Genomic DNA, 15659 nt, shown 5'->3' with positions numbered 1-15659 from the left:
GGAGCAAATTGCTGCTATAAGTAAATAAAGCCAAAAGTTGCAAGTTAGAGTCCAAATACTTCCAATGCGTCCTTCAGGCTTGACCAGGACACAAGGACATAAGTTTTAACACATATCATCCTTAGAACAGCATGACCAATACATGTATCACCCTTAGACCAAAAATAGCCGATGAACTTGACATCGTTGCTATGGATGTCTTGTGTTTTTTAACTCGCATATGCTTAACTTAAAAACAAGGGAGCATATGTTGACATCCAAAACATGACCAGGAAGTTGAAGATGAAACAAGAAAATCTCATACAAAGATCAAAGGGGCTAATCTTAGAATTTCCTACAAAAATAGGCTTAGCCAGTTTCTCAAACTAGTTTTGACACCTTGTTAAAATACATAATGTCTCCACCATTACGTTCCTCTCATTAAGATGATCGAAAAACATATATGGATGATTATGGGGGTCTGACCCTAGGTACCCACGGAGGACTACATGGACCGCACTGCAAGGGACGGTCTAGCCCACAAGATGATGACTTGCGGCTCATGGCATAGCTCGGCGCACACCGCAAGACACCTTGGCGACATCCTGGAGATAGCATAGAATCTATTAGGATATGCCAAATGTAATATTCCATGTAAATCTTATTTGTTACCTGATTAGTTGTAGACCTAATCGGCATGTAACCCTACCCTCGGGCTATATAAGGCAGGTATGGGACACCTTCAAAACACATGCAATCATATATGATAGCCAATACAAACCGATGGGACACGGGATTAGGGTATTACGTCAAGCTGATGGCCTAAACCTGTTTAAATCTTATGTCTTGTCACCATCTCGCTCCTGATCTCGCTCACCTCTATGACAAATCTATCATCATGGGTATACCCCTCGGTGGACTGCCGAGCACATTTAATCGATAGTTGGCACACTAGATAGGGGTGTGTGCTTGGTCCCATGGTGGGCCAGATGGTATGTTTTCCAAGCTCTATGTTCGCTCCCAGGGCCGGCCAAACCTTCACAGTCGGTTCCATCACCTAGGTCGTCAATGCCAACGGTGACTGGGAGGTCATCCACCCGATGTAGGATAGCTCTACACCGGTAGCTCTGACATCTGCGCTAGCAGATCCAATCTTGAGATCTCTCTCGGATCTGTCTTCCTCTCTGACAGCTCATCCTTCAGCGTCACACTGACTAAGGAAGCACGTCCAATAGGATGACCTGATCTCATCTATAGATCGGGTTGACAAGAAGCTCACCGAATGCTTGTCGCTCATAGAGTCCGTCCTAGATCGGTCTCCTCATGATGATGAGTTCCCTCTGTTCTAGGTGGTTCAAAATAAATGTTCCGCTTGATCATGCCATTCAAGGTGGCAAGAAGCAGATCTAACCATCATGGCGACTCTATAAGGGCGCACAGTGCAGCGTCAACCATTCTCTAGATCTGACTAGCCCAAGGTTGCTTGGCAACCTCCAACTTGTGTCCCATGATGGCTCACCCCTATAGGCTGGCCAACATGGCCACTTCATATCAAGAGGCCCTGCACGATCTCTATGCTGACCAGATCAGCAGCATTCATCCGATTGCTGAGCTTGTCTTGCTGAGCACCAATCAGTTTGCACCAGGCATCAATATGGTGCAGATCCATTAGCTCAATGACAACTCTATGCTCTAGATCTTGGAGGCATATCCAAGGGTAGAATAGGAAGGCTCCACCAAAACCATCACCGAGACTATCACCGACCTCATCGCTAGCTCCTCATCCCTGACTAGATGCTTTCCTAGGGAAATCTTCATGATCAGCACTGATAGTGCTACTCGTGATGGAGAGACTGATGCTCAACATGGCGCACGGGAAGGAAGAAAGACCAATTGCGCTAGGAGCCGCATTGAAACAGACGTCACCGCAACCGCAGCAAACGCTAATCCTAGCACGGGCGATGGTGGTGGTACCACCCATAACCAAGGAGGGCACCATGTCATTCGCAACCTCAATGAGGAATTCATCCAAGGTGATGGCCATGAGGTCCTACCGACACCGAGCGCCAACCTCGCCATCGCCATGAACGAGTTCGATAGGCTCGCGCCGTGGCCAGAACTCGCCAAAGCCATCGCCATGCTCAAAGCGGCTGCAATTCATGTTAACGAAATTGCCAGAATCAGGCGCCATTCCATTCCACCTCCTCAAACTGGTCCACTAGGCTGCACAAGGCCTGATCGTAGCGACCTGGTGGAAGTCACCTCTAGGCAGGCGGCCCTTATCTCCAAGGGGGATCGAGAGGCAATTACATTGTCAATCCTAGGGAACGGACACAGTATGCCAACCCCAATGCCAACTAGGAGGTTAAACAACCTGCTGGTGACTTACGTCATCATCTTAATAATCATCATGACGTTCATCGCCATATCGATAATTAGCACAACTCGCGCCATGCGGAGGAGATCGTTCGCCGCCAGTAATACGATGAAGCATAGGGCAACCCCGATATGGCGTTCGAGCCAATCTAGCTAGCTCACTCCATCAACATCGCCTAGCCCGCTGGAAACGCCGCTTGGCCCGCTACGGGCAACGCCGCTCGACCAGCTATCGGTGTTGCTGTTCCACTAGCCACTAGTGATGTTGTTATCACTGGTGATGTTGATGGTCTACAAGCATTCATCACAAAGTTATGGGCTATGTAGTGGCCCCCTAACTTCAAGATCTTTAGTGTTGAGCAGTACAACAATCACGCCAACCCTGAGCAATGGCTCAAGAGCTACGCCACCACCATGCGGGCTTGTGGCGGCAACATCAATGTTATGGCAAACTATTTGCCCATCATGCTTATGCCTACCGTGATGAATTGGCTCATAAGCCTCCAATCTGACATCATCGACTCATGGGATGACCTCAAGAGGTTGTTCATTGAGAATTACAAGGCTACATGCGAGCAGCCAGGGACAAAGCATGACCTAGCCAGAGTCTATTAGAAGCCTAGCGAGCTCCTTCAAAGTTACATCAGGCATTTCTCCAAGGTTAGGAATCATATTTGAAACATCCTAGAGTCTAAGGTCATCACCGCCTTTATCCAAGGACTCTACCATCATGATGAGCTCCATAGAAAGTTCAACAGGAAGCCGCCAACATCGATCGGTGAGACGTTCACAACCACCAATCAATATGCTAACACCGAGGAGGCTGACCTACGTCACCGCAAAGATATCGCTTGGGTTCCCTGGCTTGATCGTCCACCACATCGCAACAACAAACACCATGATGAATGGCGCAGTGATGATCGAGACCACTGCTATGACGACCGCGAGTGTCGCCTCAATAGTCATGACCATTGTGATAGACAGGAGACCTCAAGGCTAAGAAATCTTTGACGCCATTGACCAGAGACCTTCGTCGCCTCCATCGAGTAGCCTCGTGCTAAGCATAACTACAATGCACAGTTCGACAAGCTCCTCGATGGCTCATTCCCAATTCATAAGGGCACAAAGCATACCATGAGGGAGTGCATGGATCTGGCTAATATCTTCCAAGAATAGGTGGATAAGAAATGTACAGAAGACAACAACAGTGGCAAGGATCGTGAACCCCCCCCCCCCAACATGGGCGGCACCTTTCAAGATCCTAACAAGACCATCCATACGATCTTCGAAGGTTTGGCTACCTCTAAGAACAAGCATGACAAGAAGCTCACCACTCGATGAGTCTTCTCTGTTAGGGGCATCAACACCATCGCTGACCCTAGATACCTCCCCTGGCCGGAGCAGCCCATCACCTTCAATAGGGCCGACCAGTGGGTGGAGATTCCATACATAGGACGCTTCCCCCTCGTGCTAGACACCATCATCTGCAAGGTGTGTTTCATGAAGGTCCTCATCGATGGTGGCAGTGCCCTCAACATCCTCTTTGCTAATGCCTTGTCTGAACTAGGCCTCTCCAAGGAAGATCTCACCTTTGTTAACTCTCCTTTCTAGAGGATCGTCCTAGGAAAGGCTTGCTAGCCCTTGGGCAAGATCACCCTACCGGTGCAGTATGACACCATTGAGTTATTCTGCATCGAGTACATTAGCTTCCTAGTGGCTGATTTTGACACCACCTACCACGCCATCCTTGGTCGCTCGGCATTGACCAAGTTCATGGCCATATCGAACTATCCTTACATGGTGCTCAAGATGCCAGCCCCTAGAGGAGTCCTTACCTTCTAGGCTAACCTCACCATCGCCTACGCCTATGAGAAGGAGAGTCTTGCACTCGCCGAGGCAGTCGACCTCTCCCTTCGCATGGACGCCTGCCTCGCCGAGTCAAAGAAGGTGCCCCCAAAAGAATAGGAGATCTCGACAATGGTGGCACCCCATGAAGCTACCAAGGCTAAGGAGACCAAGGAGGTGAGCCTTGGCCTCACTGATCCATCCAAGACCATGAAGATTGGGGCCCACCTAGACCCCAAATAGAAAGACATGCTCATTAGCTTCCTATGTACCAACATATATGTGTTTGCATGGAAACCTGCAGACATGCCTAGGGTACCAAGGGAGTTGATCGAGCACTCCTTACATGTCTCGCCGATCACCAAGCCGATCAAGTAGAAGCTCCGATGATTCATGCCAGACAAGGAGGCTATTAGGGTAGAATTAAATTGGCTTTTAGGAGCTAGATTTATTAAAGAAGTGTATCGTCCCGAGTGGCTAGCTAACCTAGTGCTCGTTCAAAAGAAGAATAAAGAATGGAGAATGTGTGTTGATTATACAGATCTCAACAAACACTACCCTAAAGACCCCTTCGGTCTTCCTCGCATTGATGAGGTCGTTGATTCCACTGTCGATTGCGAATTACTTTCCTTTTTAGATTGTTACTCTGGTTATCACCAGATCTCTTTGAAGGAGGAGGATCTGATTAAAACATCCTTCATCACACCCTTCAACGCCTACTGTTACACCACCATGTGTCGATGAAATATGGTCGGCAGCCCATCTAGGGGTATGCCCATGATGGTAGATTGTTGGTAGACGGTGCGTGTAATTAGGAACCAGATGGTTACAGAGGCACAAAACACAAGATTTATACAGGTTCGGTCGTCGTGTTGCCGTAATACCTGCGTCCTATGTCTCATTATTCTGTATTGATTGAAGTGGTCCCTGAGGGGGACCCCTACCTCTCCTTATATACTCTGGAGGAGGAGGGTTACAAGTAAAGTATCATATTTGGTACTATTACAATATCTAGTATAAATTGTAATCTTGCCATGCACGCCTTGATCTTATGGGCCGGGCCACCTTGGATGGTGCGGCCCATGTACCATCTTGTGGTACCCGAGGGTATATCCCCCACAGCTAGTCCCCGAGCGCCATGTATTCTGATGTGACACGCCATTTTAACCTTCTTCGAACAGTGAGGCTTGAGTTCTTAACATCTCCGACCACCGTTGTCGCCAGAGAAGTAGGTTGTCCGAAGAATGTATGGTGCTCTTAAAGAAGAAAGAAAAAGATTTATGTCCTAGGAAGTGTGCCCACTTGGGTTTCTGTGAAGAAACGTAAGGGTGTCTTGAAGCGTAGTGTCTTTGACCATCAGAGGCGTAGGGGTCAAAAAACAAACACATTCACCACAAGGTGAAGTGTGCCCACTTAGTCCCCGAGCCTAGTAGTAGGTGACGTAGGCACGTGGTGCTAGGGTCTAAAAAGAATTCCCAGTTAAGTAGAGAATCCAATTGTCATACAGGCGATACGAGATGCACCGGCAGGTGCATCGTACCGATGTAGTCCCCGAGCTTGCTAGAAGGTGAGGTATGAGCCTTATAGCAAGGTCTAAAGGAGAAAAAATATCCCAACTGTATGTGAGTTACCAGTCGCATGTAGTGGAGACACAAAGTCCCCGAGCCATGGTCGAAGAGTGGTCGAGGCAATCCCCGAGCACAAGTCAAGGAGCGAGCGACGAAGTCCCCGAGCTGTGATCGAAGAGTGATCGAGGCAGTCCCCATGCGTAGGTCGAGAAGCGAGCGACAAAGTCCTCGAACTATGGTCGGAGAGTGATCGAGGCAGTCCCCAAGCGTAGGTCGAGAAGCGAGCGACAAAGTCCCTAAGCTATGGTCGGAGAGTGATCGAGGCAGTCCCCAAGCATAGGTCAAGAAGCGAGCGATGAAGTCCCCGAGCATAGCTCGAAATTCCTACAATATAAATATGTAGAATGATAGTACATGATGTATAAAATAATAAATTATGGAGAAAAATCAACGGTGAAGAAATAGTGTATGACGCTCAACAGTCACTTGTAAATGAGCATGATGTGATAAAGTAGTTGGTTCTTTGTAAACATCAGTGTTAATATGAAGTTTATGTTTATACTTAATATAAATCGTCTGACCAGTTAGTATGTAGCTGAGCCTCCAGCCCTAGCTAGCTTCACTGTAGCGTGGAGCACGGAGCCCGTGTGCGTGTAGGAAGGCGTCGCTAAGGAGCCGCTGCCGATGACCCGTAACGCAGAGGGTGGACGCTCATACATGTGTAGAGAGAGTCGGTAGATAGGGCCATTTCTGGAGACATCGAGCGTCAACGTGACTAGTCGGGGATTTGCGTTAAGTATAGCTATATGTTATCTTTAAGATGGTATACATGGACAAACGTTATTTGAAGAATAATCATGACGAGGACGTTTGTGGAGAAACGTCGTAATGAAAAATTATATTAAATATAAATATTAGAAGTGTACTTATCTTTGGATAGAAATCTGGTCGACGGTGATGAAGTTGTCCGGTCCTCGAGCTTTCCGACCTATCATCATGACGGTGGTCGCGGTTGTCGTAGCGTCATTCTTCACGGCGATCATCATTGCCATGTGGTCTGGTGGTCAACGTGGTCGGAGTTAGGTGGAGCCACTCAGGACGTGGTTGGCGTGGTCTATGGTCGACGTGGTCGGAGCTCGGTGGAGCCGCTTGGGACGTGGTCGACGTGAGCTCGGTGGAGCCGCTCGGGACATGGTCGACCTGGTCCGTGGTCGACATGGTCGGAGCTCAGAGTAGCCATTTGGGACATGGTCGACGTGAGATCGGCGGAGCCGCTCAGGACGTGGTCGACGTGGTCCGTGGTCGACATGGTCAGAGCACGGCGGAGCCGCTTAGGACATGGTCAACGGAGCTCGGTGGAGCCACTCGGGACGTGGTCGACATGGTCTGTGGTCGATGTGGTCGGAGCTCAGCGGAGTCGCTTGGGACATGGTCGACGTGAGCTCGGTGGAGCTGCTCGGGACGTGGTCGACGCGTGCTTGATGCCATATGTGCGTGTGCACATGCAAGTGCCGCAGCGATCTGTAGTTGGCCTGCACGTACATGTACACATACTTCTTCCTTATTTGCTTGCATGCATGCAGATTTGCTTCCATGGAGATCTCTGTTGTGTTTGATCCAAATTGGAGTAGAACTCCCGTGCGGATGCGGCTCGGAGTGCAAACACCACGTAGTTGCATCGCCGAGTCCTCGGTGGGTCGGTGAAGTCGGAGAAGACGCCGATGATGAGGTTGCATGTATGCGGCTGTAGGCCGTACATCTTGATTGGATCTCGGTGACTGGATGATGATCTAGCTTGCCAAAACTGTTCGTGAGAACATCGAGCGTAGATGCATGTATACACGGAAGTATCTGCGGCTTGCATGATGATCTAGCTTGCTTGTTTGTCATTGGCTTGCATGTAGATCGGTTCTTCCAATAGATTGCTTGCTTGCGTCATCAAGCATGCATGATGTTGTAGATGGCATGGCATGTCTCAGACGCAGCGTTCTTGTCGTGGTACTGCATGTGCTCACGCACCACCGCCATTGTCGGGTCCTTCTCCATATAATCCGGTGTAGCACTGAGCATGTCGATCGGCGCTGAGTAGCGATCTGTCGACGCGATTGTGGAGGTACTGATGTCATTTGGTGGCATACTTACCGCCAAGTTGTTGACTGCACGGCACAGAAGAAATTGCCGAGTAGATTGATCTTGACTTGATCGTAGGTGGAGATTTTGAGCATGGTCTGGCATGCAAACGTGGTGGAGCTTATGAATGACGTCTCAGATCGGATCAAGCGGCGAGCTTGCCATGTTGCTGCACCTCGCCAGCGGCAGCCCATACTAGCTGGACGCACGGACCGTCACCGAGAAGATGCTGTTGATCTTAAGGTACGCCATCTGGTTCACCATGGATCAGCGTGCACATCCCCTACCTGGCACGCCACTGTCGACAAAATATGGTCGACAGTCCATCTAGGGGTATGCCCATGATGGTAGATTGTCGGTAAACGGTACGTATAATCAGGAACCAGATGGTTACAGAGACACAAAACACAAGATTTATATAGGTTCGGCCGCCGTGTTGGCGTAATACCTACATCCTGTGTCTCATTATTCTGTATTGATTGAGGTGGTCCCTGAGGGGGACCCCTACCTCTCCTTATATACTCTGGAGGAGGAGGGTTACAAGTAAAGTATCCTATTTGGTACTATTACAATATCTAGTGCAACTTGTAATCTTGCCGTGCACGCCTCGATCTTACGGGCCGGGCCACCTCGGATGGTGCGGCCCATGTACCATCTTGTGGTACCCAGGGGTATATCCCCCACACCATGTCCTTCGGATTCAAAAATGCTGGTGCAACATATCAAAGAGCTATTTAGCGTTGCCTTAAAGATCAAATAGGGCACAACGTCGAGGCCTACATCGACGATGTAGTTGTTAAGTCCAAGACCACCGATAAGCTTATTGCCGACCTCGAGCAAATATTCAAGGCCCACAAGGAATTTTGGTGGAAACTGAATCCCACCAAGTGTATATTCGGTGTTCCATCTAGCATCCTCCTAGGCTACATCGTCAGCGCTAGAGGCATTGAGGCAAACCCTGAAAAAGTCTCGACCGTCACTCGTATGAAGCGGCCGACCTATGTAAAAGATGTCCAGAAGCTTACGGGATGCATGGCGGCTCTCAGTTGCTTCATATCACGTCTCGGAGAGAAAGGTCTCCCCTTCTTCAAGCTGCTTAAGGCTAGCGAATGTTTTAAGTGGACGGAAGCAGCTGATGAAGCTTTTGCCAAGCTCAAACAGTTCTTGACTTTGCCTCCAATTTATGACTGTGCCGTAATTCGGTGAGACTTTATTGATCTACATCGCCGTGACTCCTCGAGTTGTTAATACGGCTATTGTTGTTGAGCGCGAGGAGGCTAGGCAGGTGTACAAGGTCCAGCGACTAGTCTACTTCATCAGCGAGGTCCTAAACGAGTCAAAGACTCGGTATCCTCAGTTTTAGAAGCTACTATACATAGTCTTGATTACATCCCGCAAGCTTCGCCATTACGTCGAGTTCTACAAGATCGTCCAAACTCCCACTCGGTGGTATCCTCCATAACAAAGAAGCCAACAACCACATCATCAAGTGGGCGATTGAGCTCGACACGTACTCCATTGAGTTTAGGAGCCGACCGATCGTCAAGTCATAGGTTTTGGCTGATTTCATCGCCGAATGGACCGAGATCCAAGAGCCTATCCCGGCCGATCGCCCTGAGCATTGGAAGATGTACTTCGATGGTGCTCTCAACATTGAAGGTGCTAGGGCAGGTGTACTGTTCATTACTCACTACAAGGACGAGCTCCGATATGTACTCTGGATTCATTTTTCGGCCTCCAACAATGTAGCCGAATATGAGGCATGTCTCCACGGCCTCCGCATAGCCGTTGAGTTCGGCATCAAGCACCTCATGGTATACAGTGATTCCGCCCTGGTCATCAACCAGCTCAACAAGGACCGGTCCTACACTAGCGAGAAGATGGATACTTACTGTGCACAGATCAGAAAACTTGAAGGGAAGTTATATGGTATCGATTACCATCATGTTCCTCACGATGCCAATCAAGAAGTCGATCGCCTATCTAAGTTGGGGTCATCTAGGGCCGAAGTCCCAGCAGAAGTATTTGTTCAAGACCTCATGACCCCATCCATCCAAGAAGAGCAGTCAGTCGCTAAGACATCGCCCACCGAGCAATTAGTTATGGCCATACCTACTCCTACCTCTGACTGGAGAGAGCCTTTCATCAAATATCTCACCTCGGCTGAGGTCCCAAGCGGCAAGACAGAGATGGAACGATTCATTTGTCGTAGTAAGCACTATGTGCTAGTAGATGGCAAATTAATGTGGAAGAATGCCAGAGAAGAACTATTGCAGAAGTGCATTACCCAAGAGGAGGGAGAAAAATTACTGCTAGAGATTCAAGTCGGTTCATGTGGCAACCATGCCGCGTCCAGGAACCTGGTCGGTAAAGCTTTCCGAGCTAGATTTTAGGGGACTATTCAACAGAAAATGACTTAGTCGGTTTCCAAAACCAGCTAAACCAGATTTTTTTTACTTCTCTGGATCGAAGAATGGACCTCACCATTGCATTCATGTCGTTGAGATGATCGAAAAATATATAGATCATCCAATTCGGAGTTCAGATAAAGAAATTAAGGTTTCCAAAAGTTTTTGCCTCGGACTCGCAAAAACCAGCTTAGTTGTTTCTGAGTTTCAACCCAAATCGTGATTTTGTTGTTGGAAACTCATCTATGATCTTATGGGGAACTTGCAAATTACTCCCTCTGTCCCTTAATGTTGGTCGTTCTTGCTCTGAAAGGTTGTCCCTGAATGTTTGTCGTTGGCGTTCTAATCGAGTCCCCGTATAGACGTGTCATACTACCACAGCACTTGCATGTCATCCGTGCAGTAGCCTTTATCCCTTCCCCCTCTCACAGCTTCGCATTAATGGCATTGCTCTGCGGCCGGTGAAGGGCTATTTTATAGGGTTGTTTAGGTCTGGTCTCTCTGCAAAATGCTTGGGCGACGAACATAAAGGGACGGAGGGAATACATGTGTAATAAGTTTTATCACAACTGATTGAGGGATCCATGTATCTGATTGATCGTCAAAAGACATGTCTACTTTAATTTTTATCTCCTAGCTCTAACTCTTCCTACCTCCTTACTGCCCACATCTCTCTATGAGATTTATTGATATTGTAGGTGATCTCGCTAATCCAATGACAACTCTGTCGTACCTTTCTTCAATGGGTCTTTCCTAGAGACGTTCATGAGTTTATCAAAAAAATAACTTGGGTTAAATTAGCCTCATCAACCTGTTAATCGGCTGTGTTACGGCATTACGCTTGTAGCAGGCCAGCAGCTCGTGTGTCACAGCGGCACGGCAAAACGCGTGCTCGCTGCTCAAAAGGAGAGACCACCATTGACAGGTAGAGGTGGGTAAGTGGGACCAGCACTAGGACCCACATGGTAGTAGCACCGGTAGCGGCATCAGTAGGCCTTGTGCAGTGGGTTGGTGTGCCTGCCTTCCTTTCGCAATTAACAAGGCGCAGACAGCAGGCACAGGCCACAGGCACCGCCGCGGCCCAAGTTGCTACGGACGGACTAGACCTGTCCAGTGGCGCAAGAGGCGCAAGGACAGCGCTCGCCGTTGGCAGCACTGCTACTGCCATTTGCCACATGCCAAAGCAAAGAGCGCGAAAGGCGACACCGGTGCTCTGTTGTTCCGGCTTTTTTCCATCCGCAACCTTTTTGAGTCTTGACCCATTCCTTCTCCTAGATGGAAGAGAAAATCGCAGTTCACACGCCGATTGTGAGAATTGCTCATTTGCGCTCGCCCAAATTGCGCTGTTCAGAGTGCTCGTTTAGTCGTGTCGTACACGCCGGCAATCGGACGACGGGGAGGATGCACATGCACGGCACGGCACGCGCGGGCCCGGCGGTCCAGAAGGGGCCCGTGCCGTGAATCTCTCCTCTCGTGTCACGTCGGAACCCACCGCTATCTGTTCCATTTATTATCCCCATGGCGGTAGGCCGGCCGGTAGCAAACCATCCCCTCCCCCTGGGGTTTAACGCTCTATGGCGGGAAATCCGCTCCCGCGCCTTGGGTTGCGTGCTCACTCCTCCGGCTTGGCTCAAACTTGAAAAGTCGAACTGCCCAGCGGGTAAAGGCGACGGATAAACAAGTTTGCCGGTACTAAAGTGGGCTGATAATAAGTCGATGGAAGCTAATTTACTGTGAGAGCTATAGCGATTGATAAATTCACGAATAAACCCTAGACCCATAAATAACTTTTGATTGCCTAATTAGCAGCATGGGCTGGTATTAAAATTTATTAAAGCTATTTTATAAAAATAGAGTAGCTGATAAGCCGACGATTGACGGAGACGAGACGACTAGGCAGCGCCGTCGCAACTCTCGGAGCGGGAGCGGGACGGGAGCGACGCCGCTTTTTCTCCGCTCACTCTACAGTTGACAGTTCTGGCACGCCTTCAGATCACGCTCTGGACGGACGGGATGCACGCCGCGAGATCCTTCCCAGTCCCATGTGAACCGGATCCGCCGTAAAAAGGACGCACCATGTACGACACCACCCGCACGCAGTATTGGGGACTTTGCGCACCGCACGGTGCCGAAGAGAGAAATTCACGGGCTGACCTAACCAGTGACCAGCAACGCTCTGTCCGTCACTCTCGTCCCGGATGATAACCATAACCAAAGAATCGTGCAACCACGAAGCTTCGCGTCATGCTGGGGGATCGCTTGCCGACAAGTCTGCAGTCACACGAGGTATGTACGTGCACGGTGCACCAACACGTTAATTGCGATGTGAGGTGTGGTTTGTGTTTGTTACCGTTTTCAAAGTGAGCTGAGCTGAATCAAGGCGCAACTGGCCGGCCGAGAATACACGGATACTACTGAAACTTGGTGCTAGCAGTGGTGTACCCCGTCAGATCACCGATCACGCATGGAGTACGTAGGGGATGGAGGACTTTCCTTTCGCTTCAATTCAGTGCTACGTGATGGGCCAGTTCACGAACCATGCATGCTCCGTAATGTTCAGGCCACTTGAATCACGCTTCGCTTGGGTAACATCGATGATAGTACACGCAACCAACGCCTGGCTTGGGTTGGGTACACACCCATGTTCAACCGATGATACCGCAACCACCGCGACATGGTCGCCGCGTGATAAAACTAGACAAAGTAGCTTTTGAGCTGAAGAATAAGATTGCTCAGGATACTACTAAATCTATACAACGACGCAGGCACGAAGTGCAAAGCTACGATCATCTTGTCTATCAGATCGGTTCATCTTCAGATTCAGACATTGCTCATAGATGAACAAGAGGGGAAAACTGCGGACAACACACAGATTGTTTATACAACAATAATCGCCATGACCGTTTAGCTTATAAACCATACTTTTTCAGCAGACAAATCAGCACTAATAGTAGCACTAACAATAGCAGTTCATCAGATTACAAGTCCTCCGACACAGCTAGCTGATTTTACAACATACGGAGTACTACTTAATAATATCACATCACACCGTGCTGTTCTTACAACCTGTAGAGCAGCACCATCTTCTAGCAAGAAACAGCTACCAGAACAATGGACACCTGTACGGCCGGGGTCACTGACCAGTGACCGACCGACCGACCGACCGACCACCGGACACAAAAACGCCGGCTTCCCATCGGTTTGGTTGTGGTTCTCTCCTCCGGAAACCAAACCCTAAATAACATAAGAGATCTACAACTGACTGACCAGTGACAGCAACAAAAACGAATTGAACATCTACACAAAACGAACGAACGGGATTAGCACTAATAATCCACTAGTGCCCGCGCAGGATGTCTAAAATCCCATCTGCGCGACGGCCGTTAACCTTTAACCCTCTGCTGCAGCCTGCAGTAGCAGTAGGAAGGAGCCAAGAAGAGCAATGTCGGTCGGTGGTTAATTGGCGGCGAGGAGGGAGTCCCAGTCGATCTCGTACGACGGGTACTTGGTGAGCGCGAAGCCGGCGGCCTCGTCCCACGGCGCCTCGCTGAAGTCCAGCTGCTGCATCTCCGGCACCGTCGACTCGGGCGAGGCGGACGGCGACGGGGATGGGCACGAGGACTCGGCGGCGGACTCGAGGCAGGACGAGGAGGCGTCGTCGGAGGACGGCGAGGAGGAGCAGTTGCTGGTGGGGGCGGACGACGACGTTGCAGCTGCTGCTGCGGCGGCGGCGGAGGCGGGCTTCTTGGCGCCCTTCTTGGACGCGGCGATGTTCTGGCAGAGCGTCTGGAGCTTGGCGTCGACGGAGGCGTGGAGCGGACCGCGGGAGGCGGCGTTGTCGGGGAAGTTGAGGCGCGCCGCGTCGCCGCGAAGGCGGTAGGCGGCCTGGTCGTAGGCGAGCGCCGCCTCCTCGGCGGTGTCGAAGGTGCCGAGCCAGAGGCGGGTGCGGTTCCGCGGGAGGCGGATCTCCGCCACCCACTTGCCCCAGTGCCGCTGCCGCACGCCGCGGTACAGCTTCTGCGGCCGCGGCGGGGTCGGGGACGACGCCACCGCGGACGCCTTCATGGGCTGGGCCCGCGGGCCCAGCACGGAGGACTGCGCCGCCTGGCGCTGCAGGTGGAGGCGGGCCTGGATGTACTGCATCTGGGCTGGGCTCAGCTGGCCCGCCCCCTCGGCCGCGGCGGCGAACGGGTACCCGCCGTAGGCGGCGGCGGCGGCTTGGTGGAAGGAGAACGGCGACGAGGGACTGAGTGGAGGCTGGTGGGGGTGGAGAAGCGGACTGGATCCGTGAGGAGCAGAGGCGGCATCCCGGATAAAAGGCTCGAGTGCTTTCATCAGCTCCTCCCCTGACAGATCTATAGCGGAGGCCATCTAGACTGTTTTTTTTGTTTTTCTTTTTCCTCTAGCAAATAGGAAACCAAGAACAAATGAAGAAACTGGCAGAACCCAGCAGCCACAGTAAAAACAGATGGCACTGGTGGGTAGATCTGCTCAGCAGGAAGGAGTACTTGCACAAGGAGGTGTGGAAAAAGAACCCCTCTTGGCTACCAACCAACAACCTAGACTGCTAAAACCAAACCGAAGAAGAAACCGCAGATCTGAAGCCAAGGATCTAAAAGGCCCCGGGTCTCTCGCTGTCTGCTCGAGGAAGACGAAACCAAAGCAAGGAGAAGATGAGATTAGCAGAAGAGGATGAGAGGGTCGAGTGAACTTTACCTGCGACGCGCGAGAACTCGCTCAGATCTAAGCTTACCTCGCTCAAACTCACTGGAACCGTGGTGGGTGGGCGCTGGATCGGAGGCGGATTTGGCTGGGGGGTGTGTGGGAGTGTTGGTGGGGCGGGGAGGAGGAAAGGGGGCGCAAGGAGCTCTTTTATAGCGACGCGGCGTCACCGCATTTGATTATCATACTGGGCCTCGTATTTAATATTGTAGCATTTTTGTTTGTATTTAATAATTATTATTTAATTATGGTTTAGTTAGGCTTAAAAGATTCGTCTCGTAATTTATAATTAAACTGTGTAATTAGTTATTTTTTTTATCTACATTTAATACTTCATATATGTGTCTAAATATTTAATGGGATGAAGAGAGAGTGAAAAAACTTACAATTTAAATAAGGCCCTAGACATGTTTGGTTTCAAATAAGGGCCATGTTTAGATTGCAAAAAATTGCAACTCGATGAATAGTAGCGCTTTCGTCTTATTTGGTAAATATTGTCCAATCGTGGACCAACTAAGCTCAAAAGATTCATCTCGTGATTTCCAACTAAATTGTGCAATTAGTTATTTTTTTACCTACATTTAATGCTCCATGCAAGCGGCTAAAAATTGATGTGATAAAGAGAGAGTGA

The 15659-nt window shown here is 50.0% G+C and overlaps 1 protein-coding gene across 1 annotated transcript; it reads right to left on the bottom strand.

The window, feature by feature from the left end:
- Window positions 1-13228: 13228 nt before the first annotated feature.
- On the bottom strand, window positions 13229-15146 carry LOC136541899 (ethylene-responsive transcription factor RAP2-13-like). The gene has a single exon (XM_066534073.1). The coding sequence runs from the start codon at window positions 14675-14677 to the stop codon at window positions 13763-13765; it is 915 nt and encodes a 304-aa protein (XP_066390170.1). The 5' UTR covers window positions 14678-15146; the 3' UTR covers window positions 13229-13762.
- Window positions 15147-15659: the final 513 nt, after the last annotated feature.

Source organism: Miscanthus floridulus, chromosome 3 (genome assembly GCF_019320115.1).
Source record: "Miscanthus floridulus cultivar M001 chromosome 3, ASM1932011v1, whole genome shotgun sequence".
Taxonomy (NCBI): Eukaryota; Viridiplantae; Streptophyta; class Magnoliopsida; order Poales; family Poaceae; genus Miscanthus; species Miscanthus floridulus.
This window is presented reverse-complemented; position numbering and strand designations above follow the sequence as displayed.

Excerpts from the sequence above, each read along its gene's own strand:
- LOC136541899 (XM_066534073.1), bottom strand. The coding sequence starts at position 14,677 with ATGGCCTCCGCTATAGATCTGTCAGGGGAGGAGCTGATGAAAGCACTC.